The sequence below is a fragment of the Megalobrama amblycephala genome, linkage group LG3 (assembly GCF_018812025.1).
Source record: "Megalobrama amblycephala isolate DHTTF-2021 linkage group LG3, ASM1881202v1, whole genome shotgun sequence".
Taxonomy (NCBI): Eukaryota; Metazoa; Chordata; class Actinopteri; order Cypriniformes; family Xenocyprididae; genus Megalobrama; species Megalobrama amblycephala.
Genome location: NC_063046.1, coordinates 61,542,695 through 61,565,997, shown reverse-complemented (window position 1 = coordinate 61,565,997; position 23,303 = coordinate 61,542,695). Strand labels below are relative to the sequence as shown.

Genomic DNA, 23,303 nt, shown 5'->3' with positions numbered 1-23,303 from the left:
TCTGTTCTTCATATATAATGAAATCGTATAGCTTCAGAAGACTTGGAATGCAACACGAGTTGTAATACTTTTACACCGTTTTTTGCAATAAATACCCATGACTGTACATTTATTTGCCTGTTACATGTTTTATGTTGTTGAGAAGTGGGTAGGTTTAGGGTAGGGATGGGGCTAGGTGCTCCAAAATATCTACTACTTTTACAAATGCAAAGTATTAAATGCGTCTTGATCTGACACATAAGGCAAACACAACTGAAAGTTGATATACTCTTAACCCAAGAAATTCTCATTCATTGGTTCTGCTGTAGCCGATGCTATGGGAACTGTATACCATTACGGCATACAACCATATAAGGGGCTTTCACACCAGGTATTTATAGGAACTCAGTTATAGGAACTAGGGTGGTTCCCCGAGTACTAAATTTTCCCCTAGGGCAATTTTCCTGGTTGCATTCGCACCTGCAGTAGGAACTCTGAAGTGACGTAAGCCGGCCAACAGCGATGTCATTAAAGCGCGGCATTCAACAATGTCAACATTTCGTATGGCATGCGTTCGGCCAATCAACATACACTTACGTCACTGTGCTGGGTTAGACTGTACTCTGAAGTTGTAGCTAATTTAGTCCCCCCCAAATGTTCCTATAACTAAAATCATTCCCAGTTCCTGCGGTGCAAACACGCCAAAAAGCAGGTACTTCCGATAACTATGAAAACGTTCCTCCAGTGCCAAAGCCTCTATAGCTGCCACCTCTTCCAGCCTATGTAAAAAGCATGATAAGCACATATAATTTAACCCTGATCTAAAACCTGAGAAGCAGGTGTTTGTCCTCCATTCAAATTTCTCAACAAAAACCAGTAAAAATTATATTGGGCTAAAGGCCAAGAGGAAGCCATGCTCCTTATAGAACAGACCCTAATACCTATATGTGATATCGATCATAGGTGCACAAAATTGCTTTCACCAATTAACAAATGCCCTTTTTGTAATGGCTAAACCCTTCTTTCAGTCCCTGAAACAAATAAACAGCTGATCAAACTCAAGCCACTGGCTAGTGCAATGTACATTTGCAATGCTCCAACAGGACACAACATATGCAACCTCTCATCCTCGACCAAGTCCATTATCATTTACTCACCCTTGTCATTCCACACTTATACAACTTTCTTTCTCCTGTGGAACATAAAAGAAGATATTTTAAAGAATGTTCTTGAACTGTTTTTGTCCATACAATGAAAGTCTATAGAGTCTATAGACCTACTCTAAAGTCTATAGACCTTTATTAAAGCCACACTCTACTTGAAATTGACTTTGTTAACAACTCTTAGCTTTAATAAATGACCTAAACTGACAATTATGAATTAATTACAATTATGTATTCTAGAATGACTACCATCTACACTTTTATCTTATCTCTGCTTTGTTGACACATGATAAAGATGTTTTCACATTATCATAGGTGGACGGGCTTCCTGCATTGATCTTATGCTCTGGGGTATTGGTGGCCGCTGGCCGAGAACCCTTTAAAAAAAGCAACTATGATGTCCAGAAGTCTTCTCCACCAGTGTGGCCACCAGCTAAAAGACTGGGACGGCGGCATCCAATAACCAGTAAGTTGATTAATTTGCCTTTTATTCCAGTACTCAACTGCTATAATAATGAGGAGAAAGTAACTTTGCACATATTCAATACTTCATTTTATTTATAAAACATGTATCTTATATGTTACACTGCATGTCAAGATAATCTATTACAGAGACTGTCTTGAAGTAAGTGCTGAGGCATTCATATCTACTGTAATACCTACAGTGACCTACTTTCTTCAATATGGATTATAGCATACATGCTTTCTCTCTCTAATCTGTTTCTGTCTGCTCTTTCTTTCTCACTTGCATTGCTCTACTGCTGTCCTGACTTGATCAAACAACTCTACGTCTATCTACATATCACCAACATTCTAAAGGAAAAAAGAAATCCCGCAGCACCAAATCTTTTCCCTTCTCCCTATCTTCAGAATGCTACTTGGTGAATCAAATACAAAGCAGTTTGCCAGAAAGTATGTGTGATTGTCCAAGCATCCCAAATGGCTCTGTGGAAGCAGCGCCTGGACATCACCTTGAGTCCGTTTCTGAAGCAGAAATAATCACCAGTCTGGATGGTGAGAGAGAGGATGACACATATATGCCATCTGACGATGACATTGAGAAATCCTTTCGAGTCAATCAAGATGGAAGCATGACAGTAGAAATGAAGGTACGCCTCACTATTAAAGAGGAAGAAACAATTCATTGGACCACCACGGTTAGTCGTTCCAGTGTGTGCAATCAATTTCTAGCAGCCACCGTTCCCTGTCCTGACCTAGATGCTAATTTACCTGACAACTTACCCCCTCAAAATGATACTGCTGCCACAGAGGACATCGAGAGTGACCCCAATGACAGGAAGGAAGGCTGGTGTGTAAATCAACAGAGTGAGAACAATGGAGGCGCAGCAAGCATGGAGTTAGAGAGGCTTCCTTCACCGCTTGCCCACTTGCACAAGGTACAACACAAACAAGGATCTATCGAGAGCATCATGACTGTTAGTGATACAGAAATTCATGAGATCTCTTCATACTCTTACATGGAAGATCTGGACAATGGAGAAGTGAACCAGGAAGACTGCATGGCACAGCATTGTAACCGCCCTATACCCAAACCTCGATGCACTCTGCCCTCCGATATGAACACCACCACATGGCTCCAGTTCCAGGACAATCAGAAAAAGACATGTGAGACACTGTTACACATCTATGAAATGCAGACTTGTCAAGAGAACTTCTCAGGAAATACGCAACGTGGGTATATGGCATCTTCTGACACAGTATCCTCAGAAAAAACATTCCATTCCTTCAATGAGGAAATTAAATCGGAGACCTTGACAACCATCAAAAGTCAGTCAATTGGGATACAAGATATACTCTCCCCAATGTCCAAACCTGCTTCCACATACAAAACAAGCACCCCGTCAACACAAAGGGCCAAGGTGTCGGCAACACCAGTTACTGCATCCCGAAAAGCCTCAGTATCTAAAGGAGTTCCTACTGTTGATACAACCGCAAAGAGGAAGCCAGTGAGAGTAATAGTGAAAAAGAATTACTTGTTTAAGTCTGCTAATCCAGAAAGAAAACAGAGAGATAAAAAAGATGACATCCTGAAAGAAATAAAGAAAATAAGAGCTGATATATTAAGCCAGAAAGGAGCTATGAAACATTTCAGAGCAAAAGCTGCTCAAAAACTACTGAAAAGGAGAAATAATAGTGGAAACGGACCAAAGCCTCAAACAGAGCGTGATCAACTTAAAACAGACAACCAGAGCCTAATATTGATTGAAAGAGAACAAAAAAACGTACAAGTGCAAGCTGATAGTTACACACTACCACATGAAACTGGAGATAAAGCATCACTCAGCAAAGGCACATTGACAGAATATGTTGAACTCTGGCTACAGAAAAGTGAACCTCAACTGAGTCCAGTGCACTCCTGTTTAGAAACTATACCCAAAAATAACACAATGGTAAAAGCATCACTGTTCAACTATCAATCTGCTAAGACAATAATACAACCATCAACAAAGGACACGACTGATGAGAAAGGGATCCATTTATATTCGCCAAACACCAAAAAGCCAGCACTTTTAGACAAAGAACAAAGTGATCACTTAACAAAAACAGGTGGACATCAACAGATTTCTGAGCTAACAAGTAAGACCTACTCGTATGACACAGAGAATACTATGAGGATCCAAACAAAGCCTCTAACAGAACTGATAGATTTTCAAGCGCAAAAATTCTACACAGTTAAAATGGCTGTAAGGCCTGATATGAAGCCAGTACTTGATCAGCTTTGCTATGCCATTCAGTCACTTCGTGAGATCACACAACACAAGTGGTCATTGTGTTTGAAAACGTCCAAATGTGTGCCAGATTTTTCTTCAAACTTGGCATCTACATTTGGCTCTTCCTCCAGGGTACTCCTTGCCTTTCTTTCTGTCATGATTTTAAAGGATGGCTTAAGCCATTTAAACACATGTCACACTGAGACCAACCTAAGATCTGAAGCTATGCTCATGCTGCAGTCTCTAAATGAACTGGCAGTAATAGAGGATGCAGAGCATCTAAGGACAAGTCTATCTGACCTCTACAACTCAGCATCTGTTCAGTTGCTACAGAACTGGAAGGGCTTCCAAGTACTGAGCAATAAAGCAAGAAGTAGCAGTGCCACACCAGACACCACTGGGAGTGAGTCCCATCACAGGCCAAGTTCAGATGAGGAAGAACATTCTATCCAAGTGCTGATGGAACATTTAGGTGTTCCTGAGAGGGTCCGAGAGGAGCTAGCAGCCCTCAACCATGTAGATGTAGAGTACATGATATGCAATCAAATGGAGGACACTGACAAAGTTAGTGATTCAGTCCCAGAAAATAAAATTAATGGCTGTTCAGAGCTCCACTCTAAAGAGCAGATGGCTATTTTCTCAGATTTTACTCAGATTCTGGAAGATTATGTGAGCATCTATGTTAATTCAGTTATTGATAGAGCTATAAATGCACACCTTAAGGATAGCGAAAATTCACAGATTTTCACGGCAGGCACACTAGCAAGACCTGATATGGACAATCTTATGATTGCTGATAGATACCAAAAGGATTTGAGAAATGACTTTTCTAACATAGACAGAACTTTTCAGGGTGATGCAATAGCTGACTCAGATATCTGTGAAGATATGCCATCTAGTGAATCTAGCTTTGGAGCTGAAATGTGCAGAGAGATGGGGTTAAAAAGAACAATGCTGCAAGAAACTGAAAAAGTAAGACCCAAGCGACAAGAAGAAGAAACTGTCAAGAAACATCAGGAAAAGGAAGAAGAGATGAGAGTAGAAAGACAATGGGAAAGTAATAAGGGAAGAGGTACATGGGAAGAAAATAGTTCTGAAGAAGAGAAGACATTATTAAAAAAAGAAGAGGTCACAGGAAAAGTGGTAAATGAGATAGTAAAAGACATAGACACTGTTGAAGAGGAAGGGATTGAATTATCAGAGTTACTTGTTACCTGTACAGGAAAACTAAATTTCTCTGTGAATGAAAAGGTCAGCCAACAGGAGGAGAATGAGAGCTATTGTGATGAGATCTTTCCTGAGGAAAGGTCTTTCAATGAAGAAAAGAGTCTTACTGTGAAAAGTTCTGGGCCGAAAGATGTAGAAGAACAAATATGTTCAAAAGAGAAGATATCAGGACATTGGGAAAATGAGATTCAGACCATTCAAAACCAAGATCAGTTACACAATAAAACAAAGAGAACCGAGAGGGATGTAGCATTACCTGAGGTGCAAGGTATTTCTCATTTTGTTCATATTGAATCAAATATGGAAGTGGATGAAATACAACATCAAGACTTGAGTATGGAAAGTAGGACTTATTCTGAAGAGGAACATATGATCCTAGAAGCGCCAGAATGCTACACAGTCTACCAGGAGAACTTTGAGGAGATGTCTGAGGAAGCCACTGAGTGTGAAGAAAATGAGACTGATTTTAAGGAAGAAAAGTCAAGCACTGTTGCAAATCTTATCAGCAGTCTACAAGACCAGGAACAATCAGTGAGTAAGAGACCTTATAATACAGCACAGACATTTGGCAAGCAGCTCTTGAACCACATCAATGAACCAAATCTAGAGGCAGCAGAGATTACCAAAACCACAGAGAGGGCATCAATAGATTCTGTCTCATCATCATTAGCATTCAGCTATGATTCCAAAAGCAGAGATTCAGAGGTACACATTCAGACCAACCGAGTGAAATCCATCAGAGACATGTTTCTTGCTAAAAACAGTACAGACATACAGACACAGCCGTGCAGCCCAAGTTCTGATTTGTCAGATGACCATGAATCTTCTGACAGAAATGAACACCAATCCTCATCATCCTCAGAGGCATCGAGAGAAGAGAAAGACGCATGCAGGTTGGCCATCGCCAAGGGTTATGTAAAAAGAACTATTGAGCGGCTTTATGGACAAGCCTCTAAAGGACCTAGTTCTGATGAGAAGAGATCTTCTTCAGCCCACAAAGTCAAGAAAAGAGAAGGCCTTAGAAGTACAAATGCCCCCAGGCTGCCCTCCATCAATGAGGCTCACACAAATTCCACACCAGATTTGTCATACTTTAATGCCACAAGTTTAGGAGACAGCTTCAATGAGCCAACACATTGTATCACTCTGAATGCCAGGGTGGGACCAAAGGATGCAGTCCTAATTGATAAGGGGCGCTGGTTATGTAGGGAAAACCAAATGAGTCCGAAATCTTGTCCAGAGAATGAAGACACACCCAAGCATGTAAAAGAGAAAATTGGATTGGCTGGGTCAGAGCAGGATTCTGGGAAAGAGGATATTCCATATTCCTTATTTGGCCATTCTCCAATGATGCCTGACAAGGATCCGTCTTTCACAGAGGAAGGGGAAAATACAGGGTGCCCCGGGAAAACGTTCACCTACTTTCACCTTCCAAATGCCAGTGATTCCGAGGTACAGTCAGATGAGCAAAAAACTGACACTCCAAAGGGGACAACAGAAAACAAGGTTACTCCTTTTGCAGAGCCTCCTAAATGTGCTGAAAAACACAGCATTGTAGCGGTCTTCACACCACCCTCAAATAAGGTGCATCCAATGATAGAAACTACACCTCCAATAGTTACCCAGCCAACCAAAGGACAAAGTGCTGAAGTCACAAGACGCTCTGCAGAACCTGATGCACTGGAGATTCTATACATGTTTTGTGGACAGCACTGCCCCATTCTCTAAACCTGCTTCAGATTGTGAAATAACTTATTTGCACTTAAATTGACCTTAATCCTCACCTCGACATTGGCAATGGCCACCAACATGAACCCAAACTAAGAAAAAAAATGCTACACTGGCTTTGGGCAAGCTTTCAAGTACCTTAAAGAATTTGTCAAATAAAGTTTGGTGGGAAGATCTTTGCAAAAGATATCTGTGCATGAGTGTTGAAGGTGATATTACAACCAGTGGTGCCACTGCCTGTGCGCAAAAATGCACACTGCCTAGTATGTCAATATAAATTCAACGACATCATTGCTAACTTGTGTATGTCAACAATAATGCATGCCATTAATCAATGAGAATGTTATATTGTTCCAAAACAGAATGCTTCTCAATCCATCTAGACCAGGAACCTTGGTTCACTAAAACATTCCACCATTATGGAGAAATTGTACCATACTAAACCATGTTCTAATGGAAAATTGTGGACAGAACCAGTCAGCCCAATGGGGGAAATTTTAGAAGGAGACAGTTAATTAATGGCATCAACAAGGTTTTATCATGACTCCTTTAGTACATTATAAACAGAGATTACGCTCAAAACCCTCGGGGCAACAACTCTCCGGCCTTTGTTCGCTCAACAACTCTTGGGCGCTTCTCATTTCACGAATTGTGCATCCTTGTTTCCTTTTCCATCCTTGTTAGCTTCTCACAACTAGGATGTGAGGAAAGAGCATATTTTGCAAACGCCACTGTACAGTAGCCACGCCCCAAACTATCCACCTGCTACAGTAGCCACCCTCGAACTCTCGCTATTGGCAGAGCTGAAAGAGATTGGTGGATTTGGGCGGATGCTCTCAATGTTTAGATTGTGTTTGGGGCTCAATGTTTATACTTTTGGGGGAGATAAACCCATGAATGGCAAACTAATACTAGTCAATCAACAAGAAAGACTTCCGCATAGGATACACGTGTGCAATTAAAGCTGTGCAGTTAGAGAATTGAGATGTTCTTCAAGATGGATAACTTTGATCAATTTCAAAATTCAAATGCTGTTCAGGTAAATAGCCAGGTCTATAAGGCTAGCAACTCATTTATTACCTCTTTGTCCACAGACAGAAGGTACCTGTGAGTGAACGTCTAAACAAAGGGCATATTGCTTCATCGCTTCGTCTTTTTGCCCAAAGCATAGAACACACATTCATGCCAAGTCATGTGATTTCTCTTCACCTAACAGTGTATGTTTGTATGTTGTATGACCATGCTGCCTGTGACCACTAAGGGAAAGTTGGAAATATCACATTTATTTTTAACAATTATAAATTTGTGTTTGTACTTTTTATTTGTTTGTAAATGCAAGGCTTTTTAGAAATGTCGAGGATACGGTAGATTCATACAAACTTGTGTTTTTATTTCAGTAGTTTTTATTTCATATATCATACACACTTAAAAATAAAGGTTCCAAAAAGGGGGTTTTCACAGCAATGCCATTGAAGAACCGGGTTAGGTTCCTAAAGAACCTTCTCGGTTATACTTTATTTTGATGGTCCACTTTAGATATGCTAGTATCTGAAGTCGACCATCAAAATAAATTGTTACCACCTTTTCTTTTCTTTCTTTTTTTTTTTTACTATAAATAACCTATAGTCCATTAAGAACCTTTATTTTTAAAAGTCTCTTTTGGAAATATGAGTGTGAAGAAGCTCAATACAGTAAGACAGAGAGTGTGTTGTACTGTACACAACAAAATGTAGAAAAAAACTTGTACTGTTTTGTCAAAATGCAACTCCTCAATCAATGGCAGCTGATGTGTATTATTATTTTTTAAAACAAAAATGTAATAATTTGTTCAGTAAAACATTGTTTATTATGTCCTCTTTTTCATGAACTGGAGATATGTCTCTCTCTGCCATAGACTGTAAATCAACTTAGTGGCAGCAGAAGTTTCCATAAAATTCTTGACATTAAAGATGTCGAATTATTCATTGTGTCCTTATATTTTTCTACATACCTGTGATTTTTGTTTTGTTCAAAAGATATCACATCACTTTAATTTACACCCACCTATACTTGATAACACTAAAAAAATTAAATATGCATAATTGTTATTTGTTTTAAACAATTTGCCAAACAATTCTCTTTTTTTATTCTTATGCAAGCATTTTAATTAATGAAAAGGTTACATGGAATATTCATACTTTTTATGTGAGCTTAGACTACATGACTATTTAAAATGTCCTTGTTGAAGGAGCTTCACAACCACAGCAGGAAAAGCAAAGGTAAGGAAAATGCATTGAATCTTGTTAATAAAAAAAAGTTAACGCTCACTTAATTGTAAAAAAAAACATGTCTGGAACCCTGTTTCATGAGCCGAGTCATTTGTTTCGAACAAGTGATTCGGACCGCGTTTCAAAAAGCCAAAGTCACGTGATTTAAGTAAACGGGTCTTTAATTACGTCATAACTGTTTGAAATGTCAATGGTTTTAATCGCTGTGAACCCATGAACCAGTGTCTATATATGATTTTTACCTAATCTTTTACCTAATTTTATACATTTGTAGACATTTAATAGCACATTTGTATAATAAAAAATAAGGGTTGTAGTTAAAAGTCTCTTACTGGTCTGATTAACCAAACTCTCCATAAAACTAACAAAACAAGGCCTACAATTTAATAAAATAACACATATTATAGAGACACTTATATTTAGTGCTATTAGAGATGATTTGTTAATTGCACTTTTTGGATAACACCTTCAGAGAAATATTTGTAAAAGGTGTTTTTGTGCATGTTTTGACTGAGTTTTCGATGCATTTACACCGTTCTGACCAGCAGGGGTCACCAGCGTGTGGCGTTTCCAGCGCTTCAAAACAATCATTTTGCGAATCAATTGAGTCAAATGCTGCGTCCATCTCGCCATATATGCCCTGAAATACTGCATAGAAATAGTACATACTTTTAACTGTGCAGCAGAAGCTTTGGGACAAACTACTTCATAAATGCGTCTTTAACTGACAGCTCTGTCGCTTATATACGTGCGTCCTCTCACTTCATCTTGCCACAGTTAAAATCCTCCACATTCAATTTAATTTAATTTCCTACCGTATCAGAGAGAAATGCAGCAGCATGCTGGTCTGCCAGTCCTTCATGTGGAGACTCTCCTGCGTTTGCATAATGATGCATTTAAAAGTTAATGACCAAACTAAAAGTTTACAATGCTGATGCAGATGAAATAATGTGGATAACAATGTTCAAGTACTAACCGATTCTGCGGGAGTGTGGGCGGGGCCTTGATACCGCGCCTTCAGTTCATGCTCACTACTGCGCAGACTCGTTTTCCAAGATGTCAGCGCCATATTTGGACATTGGTAGCTTATTTCTCTACAATGGAAGAGTGAGAAGGTGCATTGTCCTATGCATCTTTTTGTGCCCTCGTTTTTCTTATTTTTAGGATTATCATTTAATAGATTTAAGTTTTACATATCCGTTTACTATTGAACCATATCTTTTTTTGTTTGAAAGATTGCCTGCGTCTCAATGTGTATACTATCCATCCTAAATAGTATGTGACATTACTAATTTTCAACACTATTTAGAGCGGATAGGGTGGATAGTATGCACATTGGGATGCAGGGATTGTGTCTTGTATGTACTGATTTGTTCAAAGGTATTTCAATCTTAAAGGTTTTAACATAACTGGATTTTGTGATTAAATCTAATTTGTTTTGTACATCCCATTTTCAAGATATGCTCCAATCCCAAATCAGATTACTTTTGAACCATTGGGCCCTGGTTATCACAATTACAAAATCATTAATACAAGTCAAAAGAGTCCAGAGAGTTTAAAAATAGGTTTTTATTACAATATAAAACGATTAAAACAATTGAAACATAGCGCTACAGCAGTTCTTTCAAGCATGCAATCAGCTCGGCTTTTTCCTTAGAGTTGATGCTCTTACGGACTTTTTAATAGTGCGGCACAGACTTCCTGTAGATGATTCTTTAATGTTGACCAGCAGACCACACCGCGGTCGAGACTGACCGACGGACTCGCTCGCCAGCTTCGCAATCTCCTCCCGCAAGCGGTTGATCTCCTCCTCTTTAGCAACGACACCACTTTGTAAACACTCAGTTTTTTGCTCCTGTCAACAAAAAAAAAAGCTTTCAAAACAAGTGCATTGCCATACATTAGGTTTTTAATCGGTACGCGCTCCAACCTGATTTGAGAGTCTGTTTTGTAGATTTTGGACCTCCTCAAGTTTTTCCATATAGCTCTCCCCAGCTTCCTGAAGAGTCTCGTTCAACTCGCTGATCCGCCGCTCCAGAGACACAATCAGCTGAAATGCGGAGCAAAAGCTCAGAGGTAGAGAACAAATAATGAAACCTCTACAGAAACCTTCAGTTGTGCGTTTACCTCTTGCTTCTCAACACACAGTTTCTCCACCGCACACTTTTCCTTGTACAGCATTTTAAACCTTTCTGATTCTGCAGAGTCAAATGATTGATGAGATCACACACACATGATCATCCACAGACAGTGAATTTATTAGGGCTGCCCCCAATATTCAAATAGTTAGTCGACTAGTAGAGGCTTCGTCGACCAAAAATTGTATTTGTTGCAGGAAAAACAAACACTCATGGCGAAGTCTGTGAGGGACGGATCGTTAACGGCAGGTCCTTGTAATTACAGGATGTCGGGCAGGACATCAAACGTTCACCTATCGTCCATCAACCCCAAATGTGTCTTATTTGAAACTAGTAGCCTTAACCTAGATAAATGTGCTCCATTACTGGGCACATCCAAGTGTTTGTGGGAAGTGTGGAAGCTGAAGTATAGTGCGCAACATGGAGGCGGCGGAGCGATCACTTGCATTTTTACCTGATAACAGCAAAAGCTCAGTGTACACTTGCCTCACAGACATGAGAAATCTATAGAAAGATTGATGCGTCAAGATATTGACAACCATTTCAAGTAGAAGACATATTCTGAGATTGTGTAATCCGCATGAAACATGCATATAGGCGCATCCACTACAGCCGAGACGACTTAAAGGATTAGTTCACTTTCAAAATAAAGTTTGATAATTTACTCACCCCCATGTCATCCAAGATGTTCATGTCTTTCTTTCTTCAGTCGAAAACCTTAATTTTTGATGAAAACATTCCAGGATTTTTCTCCATATAGTGGACTTCACTGGGGTTCAACGGGTTGAAGGTCCAAATGTCAGTTTCAGTGCAGCTTCAAAGAGCTCTACATGATCCCAGACGAGGAATAAGAGTCTCATCTAGAGAAACCATGTAATTTTCTAAAAAAAAAAATACATAAATTATATGTTTTAACCATAAATGCTCATCTTGAACTAGCTCTCTTCTCTCTTTGAATTCCAGCAGTGTAGACACTGCTAAGTGTATTACTGCCCTCCTCAGGTCAAAGTTTGAACTAATTGTTATATACTTGCACTAGCATATTGTGTATGACAATTTAGTTCAAACTTTGACCTGAGGGGGGGCAGTAATACACTTAGTGTCTACACTGCTGGAATTCAAAGAGAGAAGAAGAAGAGAGCTAGTTCAAGATGAGCATTTATGGTTAAAATGTATAAAAGTTTAATTTTTTTTTTAGAAAATGACTGATCATTTCTTTAGATGAGACTCTTATTCCTCGTCTGGTGTCATTTAAAGCCCTTTGAAGCTGCAATGAAACTAATTGACCTTCAACCGTCTGGAGACCTTTGAAATCCACTATATGGAGAATAATCCTGGAATGTTTTCATCAAAAACCTTAATTTCTTTTCGACTGAAGAAAGAAAGACATGAACATCTTGGATGACATGGGGGTGAGCAGAGGTGTAAAGTACTTGAGTAATTTTACTTGATTACTGTACTTAAGTATTATTTTTGGGTATTTTTACTTTACTTGAGTACATTTAAAAATCAATACTTTTACTTTTACTTGAGTAAATTTTTTGAGAAAAAAAAAAAAAAAAAAAAAAAAGTGTACTTTTTACTCCTTACAATTTTATTTACAGTCAAAAAGTACTTATTTTTTGGAGATCACTTCATTCTATTTTCTTTTGCTATTACCAAACCAGTTGAATTGTGCTGATGACCAGTTTAATTTAAAGGTTATTTATTCAATGAGATTCATTTTCACATTCCATGAAATTGGTCAGACATGTTCATTGGTCCTTTAGAAGTGACGTCATGTTGCATCAATTACCACAATGCACAGCACCTTGACCTCAAAGAATATACACTAACAAGAAGCGACACTCAACAGAATGTTCCATTGCAACACCTGCGCCAGCAGCGGCCTTGCATTTCCGCCATTTTGGGGTGAAGGCGACTTGGCAGTCCACTAGTTTCTATGGCAATATCAGCTGCTTTGTTAAAAAAAAAAAAAAAAAAAAAAAAAAAAAAAAACACTCACAAAACCTTTTTGCTCTCAGTCAGTTTGGGTTAAAACTCTTTAAAAGATCTAGTATTAGTATTAGACTTATAAACACTGAATTAATACCGACATACGAAATTAAATTATGACATGCATCAGAAAAATTGATAATGTTGGACAATAAATATATGAATATAACAGCTTGATTTTGCAGTGTTGTCTAATGTCCATTGAAGCAAAAGTGTCCAAAAGTGGGAATTATGCGATAATGGACACAGCAGATCATAAGATCATTATGTTTGTAGCGTGATCCATTAAAATATACAATATAGCTTATTTCAATTCAGATCTAGATATTATTACTATTACTCCACTAGGTCTGAAATATATTGTTCACTGCAAACATGATGATTTTAAATTATTTAATTATTAATTTACTATTAATAAATGTGTAAAGTTTCATAAAATGGAAATACTCAAAGTAGGCTAACTACGTTACCTCAGATGGATGAATGGTTGGATTCCACAACTGGTAAAATAAAACGTATATAAGACAATACAACATTTACTGTAGGATCATACAATTTACTGGTGACTTAATTTAAAAAACTGTTCTACTGTGCTTTTGATTTGGCAGTGAAATTCACCGATTTTGGGTGCGTAAGATGTGAAGGATTCAATGGTCCAGTTACTATTTTCACCCCATAATGGCGGCCGCACTACCGGAGCGCCATCTAGTGACTGTTGCCTAAAAAGTATCAGAGTGTTGCCTCTTGGGTTCTATACTCTTTGTTGACCTGGAAATTACAGTGGGTACGGAAAGTATTCAGACCCCCTTAAATTTTTCCACTCTTTGTTATATTGCAGCCATTTGCTAAAATCATTTAAGTTCATTTTTTTCCTCATTAATGTACACACAGCACCCCATATTGACAGAAAAACAGAGAATTGTTGACATTTTTGCAGATTTATTAAAAAAAAAAAAAAAAAAACTGAAATATCACATGGTCCTAAGTATTCAGACCCTTTGCTGTGACACTCATATATTTAACTCAGGTGCTGTCCATTTCTTCTGATCATCCTTGAGATGGTTCTATACCTTCATTTGAGTCCAGCTATGTTTGATTATACTGATTGGACTTGATTAGGAAAGCCACACACCTGTCTATATAAGACCTTACAGCTCACAGTGCATGTCAGAGCAAATGAGAATCATGAGGTCAAAGGAACTGCTTGAAGAGCTCAGAGACATAATTGTGGCAAGGCACAGATCTGGCCAAGGTTACAAAAACATTTCTGCTGCACTTAAGGTTCCTAAGAGTACAGTGGCCTCCATAATCCTTAAATAGAAGATGTTTGGGATGACTAGAACCCTTCCTAGAGCTGGCCGTCCAGCCAAACTGAGCTACTGGGGGAGAAGAGCCTTGGTGAGAGAGGTAAAGAAGAACCCAAAGATCACGGGAGATGGGAGAAAGTTGTAGAAAGTCAACCATCACTGCAGCCCTCCACCAGTCGGGGCTTTATGGCAGAGTGGCCCGACGGAAGCCTCTCCTCAGTGCAAGACACATGAAAGCCTGCATGGAGTTTGCTAGAAAAACACCTGAAGGACTCAAAGATGGTGAGAAATAAGATTCTCTGGTCTGATGAGACCAAGATAGAACTTTTTGGTCTTAATTCTAAGCGGTATGTGTGGAGAAAACCAGGCACTGCTCATCACCTGTCCAATACAGTCCCAACAGTGAAGCATGGTGGTGGCAGCATCATGCTGTGGGGGTGTTTTTCAGCTGCAGGGACAGGACGACTGGTTGCAATCGAGGGAAAGATGAATGCTGCCAAGTACAGGGATATCCTGGACGAAAACCTTCTCCAGAGTGCTCAGGACCTCAGACTGGGCCGAAGGTTTACCTTCCAACAAGACAATGACCCTAAGCACACAGCTAAAACAACGAAGGAGTGGCTTCACAACAACTCCGTGACTGTTCTTGAATGGCCCAGCCAGAGCCCTGGCTTAAACCCAATTGAGCATCTCTGGAGAGACCTAAAAATGGCTGTCCACCAACGTTTACCATCCAACCTGACAGAAGTGGAGAGGATCTGCAAGGAGGAATGGCAGAGGATCCCCAAATCCAGGTGTGAAAAACTTGTTGCATCTTTCCCAAAAAGACTCATGGCTGTAAGCAAAGGGTCTGAATACTTAGGACCATGTGATATTTCAGTTTTTCTTTTTTAATAAATCTGCAAAAATGTCAACAATTCTATGTTTTTTCTGTCAATATGGGGTGCTGTGTGTACATTAATGAGGAAAAAAATGAACTTAAATGATTTTAGCAAATGGCTGCAATATAACAAAGAGTGAAAAATTTAAGGGGGTCTGAATATTTTCCGTACCCACTGTATAACAGTCAGTGGAAGAAAATGGAGGAAGTCAAAAATCAGCCACAGAATCAAGAGCACCCATGGCCAACAGTTCATCTGATGATGATTATGTTTTCACTTCTTTGAAACAGACAACACATGAAGCCAGCAAAGAGTTGGATGGATATCTGGCCTGTGTTTCAGACACCAGTGTTTCAGGCACTGCAGGATTGAGTTTTAGCCCCAAAAGAGCTAGGCTTGACACTCAAAATTTTGAAAATCAGCTTCTACTTAAGTTAAATCCGAGGTTTTGCAACTTTGAGTAGCATGTTGCATACTGGCATTAGGTAGTAGTCTTATAGTTTGATAATTAAATACAATTAAACACAAACAGTTCTAAAGGCGGATAAAACTTTGTATGTGGTACAATATGTGGTTCACTTCATGTTTTTAGAGATTAAAAGCTTAAACAAGAATCTCTAGTTTTCGTTCTTGCTGTTACTTTTACTTTTTTAATACTCAAGTACAATTTTAATGTCGTACTTTTTTACTTTTACTCAAGTATGATTCTGGCCAGATACTTTTACTTTTAATTGAGTAAAATTTTCACTCAGTACTTGTACTTTCACTTGAGTAACATTTTTGAGTACTTTTTACACCTCTGGGGGTGAGAAAATTATCAGGAAAATTTTAATTTGAAAAGGGGACTAATCCTTTAATCTCTGCAGCTGAAAACACAGAAAACATCCAAACTTCACATCAGTCACACACACGATACCCGACTCTGTGGCAGGCAGTGGGCTCGTCTGCATGGAGTTGTCCTGCATGATGGGTTGAGGAGCAGAACACCTGCATTTCTGTTCCAACTCGAATACAAGTTTCTCCAGCTCCTATAAATAAAAAAAATAAAACATGCTATACCTCCAAGACCTTTGTGATTTGTCAAACACAACTAGGTTGTTACACTGTCGGAAGCCGTAATGGTTGTTAGTGTTGCCAAGCAGTTTCTAGGATGTCTGTAGATTATTACTGGCCTAATTACACTTTCATCCCTAGATATGGCAAATAAAAAGCAGCACATCTCTGCTCAAACGTTCACACCAAACACTGGGGTTAATTAGATTTAAACACATGCCTTGACTCTCTCCTGCTCTTCATTGAATTCATCTAATGGGATGTAATCCTCTTCCAGTCTCTCCAGAGCGCACTGGTATGCGTGATCTTTCAACGCCTCTTTATACATCTCAAACGTGCTGTCCATCTTCTCTTCATAGCTCTCCTTTAGGTCCACCAGCTGACGACTTAAAACACAAACACGATTAAAGAGAAAGAACCTTCCACAAGTCTGTTACTGTGACTTCCAGAAGAACACACCTGTGAAGCTCCTCCGCCTCCATGATTTGTTGCAACATCGCGTCTCCCATCTCCTTTCGTATCTGAATCTCCTGAAGCAGATTTTTTCTGCGCTCGGCCAACAGCTTTACACGCAAGCTCTCCACCAGGTTTACCAGCTCCTGCAAGAGAAATAGCGAAATGAAGCAGTGTCACAACTAATGCAGGTGTTCAACCAAAGCAGCGTCACCTCTTGGGGTAATATTGACATATCTGCCTCATCTCCGTCCAGCAGCTCTTCCTCCGATAGGTACTCATCCACAGCCTGGTCATCAATAACTCCATTTTTCAGCAATGGCTTCCCATCCAGACCAACCAGACGTGGTGCCAGAGACTCAATAGATCTTTGAGGTATGACCTGTAACACCTAACGGCACACTTGACGTTAGTGATTGGAGAAGTGAGGCTCTTCGAAACTCTTTGGTCAATTGCTTTGCTTATGCAGTCATGACTATTTGTAACCGTCATGAAGCTGGTCTACAACCTTACGGTCTGCATGGCATTATATCAGCCCTACACCAAACGTTATGACGTTACTGATAAATCACGAACCTGCTTTGCAACTGCAGAGAACTTCATCACATGCAGGGTCTCGTCATAAGTCGAGGCACATTGATTGATGTTCACAATCATGCAAGCCCTGCCACGGCCACAAAACATCCCTTGAAAGAGCCGTGTCAGTTTGCTCTCTCGAAACGGGACGTAACTCATCTTCACCCTTACAGGAGCAAACACTGTTACAGACACCAATCACACGTAAACATGCCGTTCCCAATCGTCTGGCATCTGCCCGTACCTGTAGCTTTGGTTATTCCGCAGCGCTGCAATACACTTGCCTAAAATCAGCAGTGAATTGTTGATGTTACCAGCTTCTTTCAGACGCTCCCCAAACGTTTTGGTTTTGTTGCATCTTTCAGAGCCGGCCAAGTCACAAAGCGAAAGACTTTAATGCGAGAAAAGATAGATGTTAGACTGTCAAAACAACATTTGCTTGAAAAAAAAAAAAAAAAAAAAAGCACATGTTCACTTACTCCGACAGTCCCTGAACATCTGCTCCTTCGATGCGGATCAGTTTGATGGTGAAGATACTGTGACTGCAAACAGAGCAAACTTTTAGCTTTAAGTTTACAAGGCAATGGATATTCTGTACTAAACTGAGTAATGCACAGAAAGCCATCTATCAGGGAATCAAACTCTTGAGCTCTGGAGCTGTTGGGTAGTTTTTGACCCAAAAAAAAAAAAAAAAATTTTTTTTACTGGATCAGAATGGTACGACACTTGGTAAAGGTTTTGGCACTTTCTATGCAAAAAAAAAAAAAAAAAAAAAAAAAAAAAAGTGAAAAGGTGATATAGTCCTGAAAAATTGTCACGTTCGCATGCGTGCATTAGAAATGAATGAGACGAATTTCTTCTAGTGGAAGCATTTGGTACTGCACCCAAACAAAATCTTACTGAAAGCTCATTTTTTGAGATATCAGCCTCAAATTTTGGACAGTTTAGATTTATGGCTTTGATTTTAAATCAGTTTTAGAGTAAAACTTGTTTAGGAAAATATGCATTTCATATAAAAACTGAAAATGGTATTTGTGTGCATTTTTCATAAACGTAAAGTATAACTTTTTCAAGTTCATTTTTTTTTTTTTTTTTTTTTTTTTTTTTAAACATTTTTCACTTCAGCTACACACACACAAAAAATAAATAAATAAATAAATAAATGCTGGGTTAAAAACAACCCAAGTCGGGTTGAAAATGGACAAACTCAGCGGTTGGGTTAAATGTTTGCCCAACGTGCTGGGTCGTTTTATTTAACCCAACTATTGGTTAATTACTTATACAGTAATTATCTGGCTTAAAATGAACCCAAAATCGGTTGGAAATTAAAAATCAGACATAATTACTAGAGGCAACAATAGTAAGAGGTAAACAATCAATTAAATGTTTGTTTTATTATTCATTAAACATTAATAAATGTTTATTTATTAAACAATGTTAATTTCCATCATATTTTGGATTAATTTTAAGCAAGCAGTACAGTATTTTTTTAAACAATTAAAAACTACCCAGTAGGTTGGGCAAACATTTAACCCAACCACTGGGTTTGTCCATTTTCAACCCAACTTGGGTTGTTTTTAACCCAGCATTTTTCAGTGTATAATCCGCCAAGTGTCATCTTTAAAAAGAGACCAAACTTCAGTCTTCAAGATTTATGACAGCTCAAGTTGGAAATTTAATTCAGGTCTATGTGCAAAGTGAATAAAACACTCTAAAACAACCCAAATTGGGTTGAAAATGGACAAACCCAATGAAATGAAATCAAACTCAAGTGTACAGGGGATAGATGACCTTCTGCTGGACGACTGGTTCATCTTGGTCGCGGCTGCGCTGCGGTTCTTATTACCCACACGTAGAACCTTACTGGCCTCGTCTGCATTCTGCACATTCACCCATCTCAGATCTACACAGAGACACCAACAACACTTAAGAACACGTAAACACAAACACCTCCTTCAGCGAAGAGACCATACCTCTGATGTACGAGTTCCCCGTGCTGTCCTCGCAAACCCTCAGCGCAGGACGGCGTTTGGTTTTGCTGGTGTGGGCTGGTTGAAGCAGGTCGTACACGTGCTCATTGTAGATTTCATAAAACGCCACCCAAACGGAGTAAAGGCAATGTCCTTCATCTGTGCTGTCAACTGGAAGACACGGGCGAAAAGCTTAAACCAGGTCCTTACACGTGACCTTCTGCACACTTTATCAATCGCTTATACCTGTATGATCATATGAAACATTGGAAAACGACAAACTGCTGACTGAGGATGTCGAACTTCTGCTTCTACTGGATCTTCTGGGTTCAGGCTCCTGAGAAGAGAAGCCAAACAGTAGGTAAGCTCCAACACATTGACTTCAAGAACCAGTACACCATTTATTCCTTCAACAAAAATGGCGCTAAACAGCACCAACAGTGGTTCTTTGGACTGTAAAGATGCTTACAGCAGTAGTGCTATATAGCACCGTAACCACCCCAAAGAACCACTGAAGAACTGCTCAAGAACCATACAGGGGCTTAACAGGTTCTGTATATGGTAGCGGTGCTATATAGCACCTCAATCATCCCAAAGAACCGCTGAAGAACCACTAAAGCACCAAGATTTGGTGCTATACAGCACTTAAAGTGGTTCCCCTATGATTACGAGCCAAAGAACCACTTTTAGTGCTATATAGAACCACTTGTGTATGTAGTAGTGATGGGAGAGATGGAGAGTTTCAAAACTGTGAATCAATTGAACGCAACATGAAACATCGCAATGGTGACCCCTGCTGGTCAGAACAGTGTAAATGCAGCAGTCAAAACATGCATAACACCATTTACAAACCAACTGCGAATGTTTCATTGATCCGACATTCGTTTCACACATCTAGGAATATTATTTGTTCTTGTGTCATTCTTACAGTGAATAGTTTTTATTTACCACAAAAGAATGGTAATGCAATGTGTGACAACATGCCCCAAAGGTGAGGCTTGTAACAAGACCATGACAACTAAATGTTCTGATCTAATAAAAAAAAAAAAAAAAAAAAAAAAAGACAAACTGAAATATTTGTTACAATACAATTAACTTTTCATATAAAATGGCCTTTTTAATAATTCAACCATTTTGTAGTTTGACAATGAACACCGCAAAACCACTATTACAGCATAGTTCAAAAACAGATGAACAAATGCTAGATTAAAATGGTACATTTGTCTCGTTTTAAATAAACTAAAAACGGAGGTGAAAAAACGTAACTTTTGCTATGGTTAAGTGTTCAGTGATGTCTTCGAAATATTTTTTGCACAATTATACTCCATGTTGATGCTGCATCTAGTAAATGTGTACTGTCTGAGTATGTACTACATTTGAATTTAATTTACTAATGACAAAAAAAAAAAAAAAAAAAAAAAAAAAAAAAAAAAAAAAAAGTATTTTTAGCACCGGATTATAATTCCTGCAAAATCATGTTATGAGTTATATTTTTTAAAAATGCGTTGTATTGACCATTAATGTCATTTAAATTACATGGTTCATATACTAGTATAACTGAAGGTATAGGTTGTGAAATCAAGCATTTCTCATTCTTGTTTTTTAGTAACCTTATGTACTAGCATAGCATCTACCCGATTAGCCTGCTAGCTAAGCTTATATTTGTATGTTTTGCTTCCAATATCCGTTTCCAGTTCGTTTCCCATTATGCAATACATAGGCATTCATTTTATATTTCAAGTATGTTGTTTTTGCTCTTAATGCAATAATCATACAATAGTGAAATAGGTTATAATTAGTCAAAACATCACTTTTGATCAGGCATTAAAGGAGACCCGATTCCTGGGTGGGGGGATTCGATTTCTCATGACATTGCTTCACTGGCATTTATAAATTCTCTCCCGTGGCCTCATGGGATAGTAAAGTGTCGATCAAACGCGCACTTCAGAATCTCGCCGGTAGTAGCGGGTCATCCGGGGACTTTTCGCCTACTGTTAGCATGTGTGGAAACGCGTTCAGTTGTGCATTTAATGTGGCAGAAACTTGTTCCCCAAATTGCACAAGGTTAGGTACTCTTAATAACCATGCTGAAGACCGGTTTTGAAGCTCATACCTCTTTGAGCAAACTGAAGAGTGCTGCCTTGGCATTCTTCTCTACTTTGACTTGCTCAGAGTCCAGTTTCTGCACATCAGAGCTCAAGTACGGCTTCAGGTCCATGTGCTCATACTGGCGGCCAGAGATGTGCTTGAACACCACGTCTAAAGCGCGCGGCAAAATCCCAGGGTCTTTCGGAGAACCTTGAAAGAGATGATTTCAAATGCAATGACTTCAAAGTCCCAATAGATGCATCAAAAACTGATTTTTTCATAGGGTTAAGTTCACCTTGTATGGTGTATGTTTTCCCAGCATTGGTCACTCCATAACTGAACACCAATGCGTTTTTGCCTTGAAGGAAGTCATGCACCTGTGAACTGATTGTGCCTTCAAAAAACTCTGTCTGGGTGCACTTTGGCCCAAAGATCTGCATTGGTTTACAAAGAAAATGCCATTAACATCCACAGAAGCATTGCATTAGGATTCGTCCCAATCACCGATTTACCTGAGTGAAGCTAAACTTATAGACCTGTTGACCAATTCCTTTCTCGCTGCTTTTCATGGTGGCAGATCCTTTAGGAGCATGAAGGGCGACGGTCTCAGAGTCTTCCAACACAACGCAACCCTGAAAGGAAAGTTAAAATCCTACATTTCCAAAGGCGAACATCAGCATTAGATTGAGCTCTACAGTACCTGGTCTTCATTGCTTTTGAGCTCTTCTTCACTGAACGGCCGCACTTTCAAGTACACTCGAAGCTGCTGCTGTTCAGGGACTTCAGCGCTCTCACTCTACACACATCAAACGCCATAAAGTGCTATATTATGTGCATAAAACGGGGCATTATATGTTATGAATGGAGTTGCAATCTTATGACCTGTGACGTAATGGAGGAAACTCCAGAAAGTTCTGGTAGAACGGCATGATGAGGTTCACAAGCAGTCGACTCCATCGCCACCAACACGGTGTCCTCATTCGTCATGTCCATAACCGCTGCCATGATTATATGGTGATACAAAAACTTCAGCTTGACGTGTGTGTCAGTGGTTTAGAGGAACAAACTTCAGCAATTGAAACCAATTCAAACATCAAAACTAGCTTTAATAACACAGGTAAGATCTTACCCAGAATGCATTTGCCACACCTGCTCACCAATCAGTTCCTAAAGACATTCAGCACACCTGTTTGCTGAAATTCACTTAGCAGCAATCAAAAGATCACAGGTGGATTTGCTTTTATGACTAAAAGTTGTAAATATATTTAGCTTTAAACGTGTATAAAATACAAATAATATTGTAGGGTTGCCTAAATTTTAGGTGTTTTGAGTGGTAAATTTCATTAATATTTCACATTTACACAAAAAGTCTATTAGTATGATGTTTATGTATATGAATTTATAATGAATATTTTTTTTACAGCATTAACCTTTGTTAATGTTAGTTAATAAAACATTCATATTTAGTTCAGTGCCTGACATTACCATGCTTTTGATCTTAATTTTTATTAAACATCAAAAATAAACACTGTAGATCATTTGTTCATTAATAATGTAGTTATCAAATGAAACCTTTAAGACTGCATATATAATTTCACAATGTGGGAAAATAAACATTTAGCTTCAGTTTTCAGTTATGGTGCTTGAAAAGGTCTATATTTTATCTTAGTTATATATCACTCATTTTTCAGAGAACGTGTTCCTTGACTCAAGTCTGGAACAACAGGAGGGCATTTCTTTCTTCTG

General features: G+C 38.9%; 3 protein-coding genes across 3 annotated transcripts in view; 1 reads left to right on the top strand and 2 right to left on the bottom strand.

Annotated features, from left to right (window-relative positions):
• The window catches only part of LOC125265875 (cytochrome P450 7A1), a 62,333-nt gene extending 52,360 nt beyond the window's left edge, over positions 1-9,973 (bottom strand). The window contains exon 1 of the mRNA XM_048186424.1: positions 9,912-9,973. Within this exon, the coding sequence (XP_048042381.1) occupies positions 9,912-9,958 (47 nt within the window). The 5' untranslated portion in view covers positions 9,959-9,973. The remainder of the gene's footprint in view (positions 1-9,911) is intronic.
• LOC125265873 (oxygen-regulated protein 1-like) lies at positions 1,624-8,838 on the top strand. The gene has a single exon (XM_048186422.1). The coding sequence runs from the start codon at positions 2,057-2,059 to the stop codon at positions 6,827-6,829; it is 4,773 nt and encodes a 1,590-aa protein (XP_048042379.1). The 5' UTR covers positions 1,624-2,056; the 3' UTR covers positions 6,830-8,838.
• A 674-nt stretch (positions 9,974-10,647) lies between the features above and the next one.
• zgc:56231 (uncharacterized protein LOC406257 homolog) lies at positions 10,648-22,651 on the bottom strand. Its single transcript, XM_048186420.1, has 18 exons — positions 22,440-22,651; positions 22,258-22,353; positions 22,070-22,189; positions 21,853-21,991; positions 21,583-21,767; positions 19,716-19,806; positions 19,473-19,640; positions 19,291-19,402; positions 17,979-18,041; positions 17,744-17,890; positions 17,500-17,665; positions 17,138-17,314; positions 16,930-17,069; positions 16,691-16,856; positions 16,334-16,445; positions 11,224-11,294; positions 11,027-11,146; positions 10,648-10,951 (listed from the first exon to the last, which is right to left on the bottom strand). Exons 1-18 carry the CDS (start codon positions 22,560-22,562, stop codon positions 10,733-10,735), a joined length of 2,415 nt encoding a protein of 804 aa, XP_048042377.1. The 5' UTR covers positions 22,563-22,651; the 3' UTR covers positions 10,648-10,732.
• Positions 22,652-23,303: the final 652 nt, after the last annotated feature.

Coding starts and splice junctions, on each gene's coding strand:
- LOC125265873 (XM_048186422.1), top strand. CDS start 2,057: ATGTGTGATTGTCCAAGCATCCCAAATGGCTCTGTGGAAGCAGCGCCT.
- zgc:56231 (XM_048186420.1), bottom strand. CDS start 22,562: ATGGCAGCGGTTATGGACATGACGAATGAGGACACCGTGTTGGTGGCG. Junction 22,354..22,439: donor TTTCCTCCATTACGTCACAG/GTCATAAGATTG, acceptor TGATGTGTGTAG/AGTGAGAGCGCTGAAGTCCC. Junction 21,768..21,852: donor GAAAACATACACCATACAAG/GTGAACTTAACC, acceptor ATCTCTTTCAAG/GTTCTCCGAAAGACCCTGGG.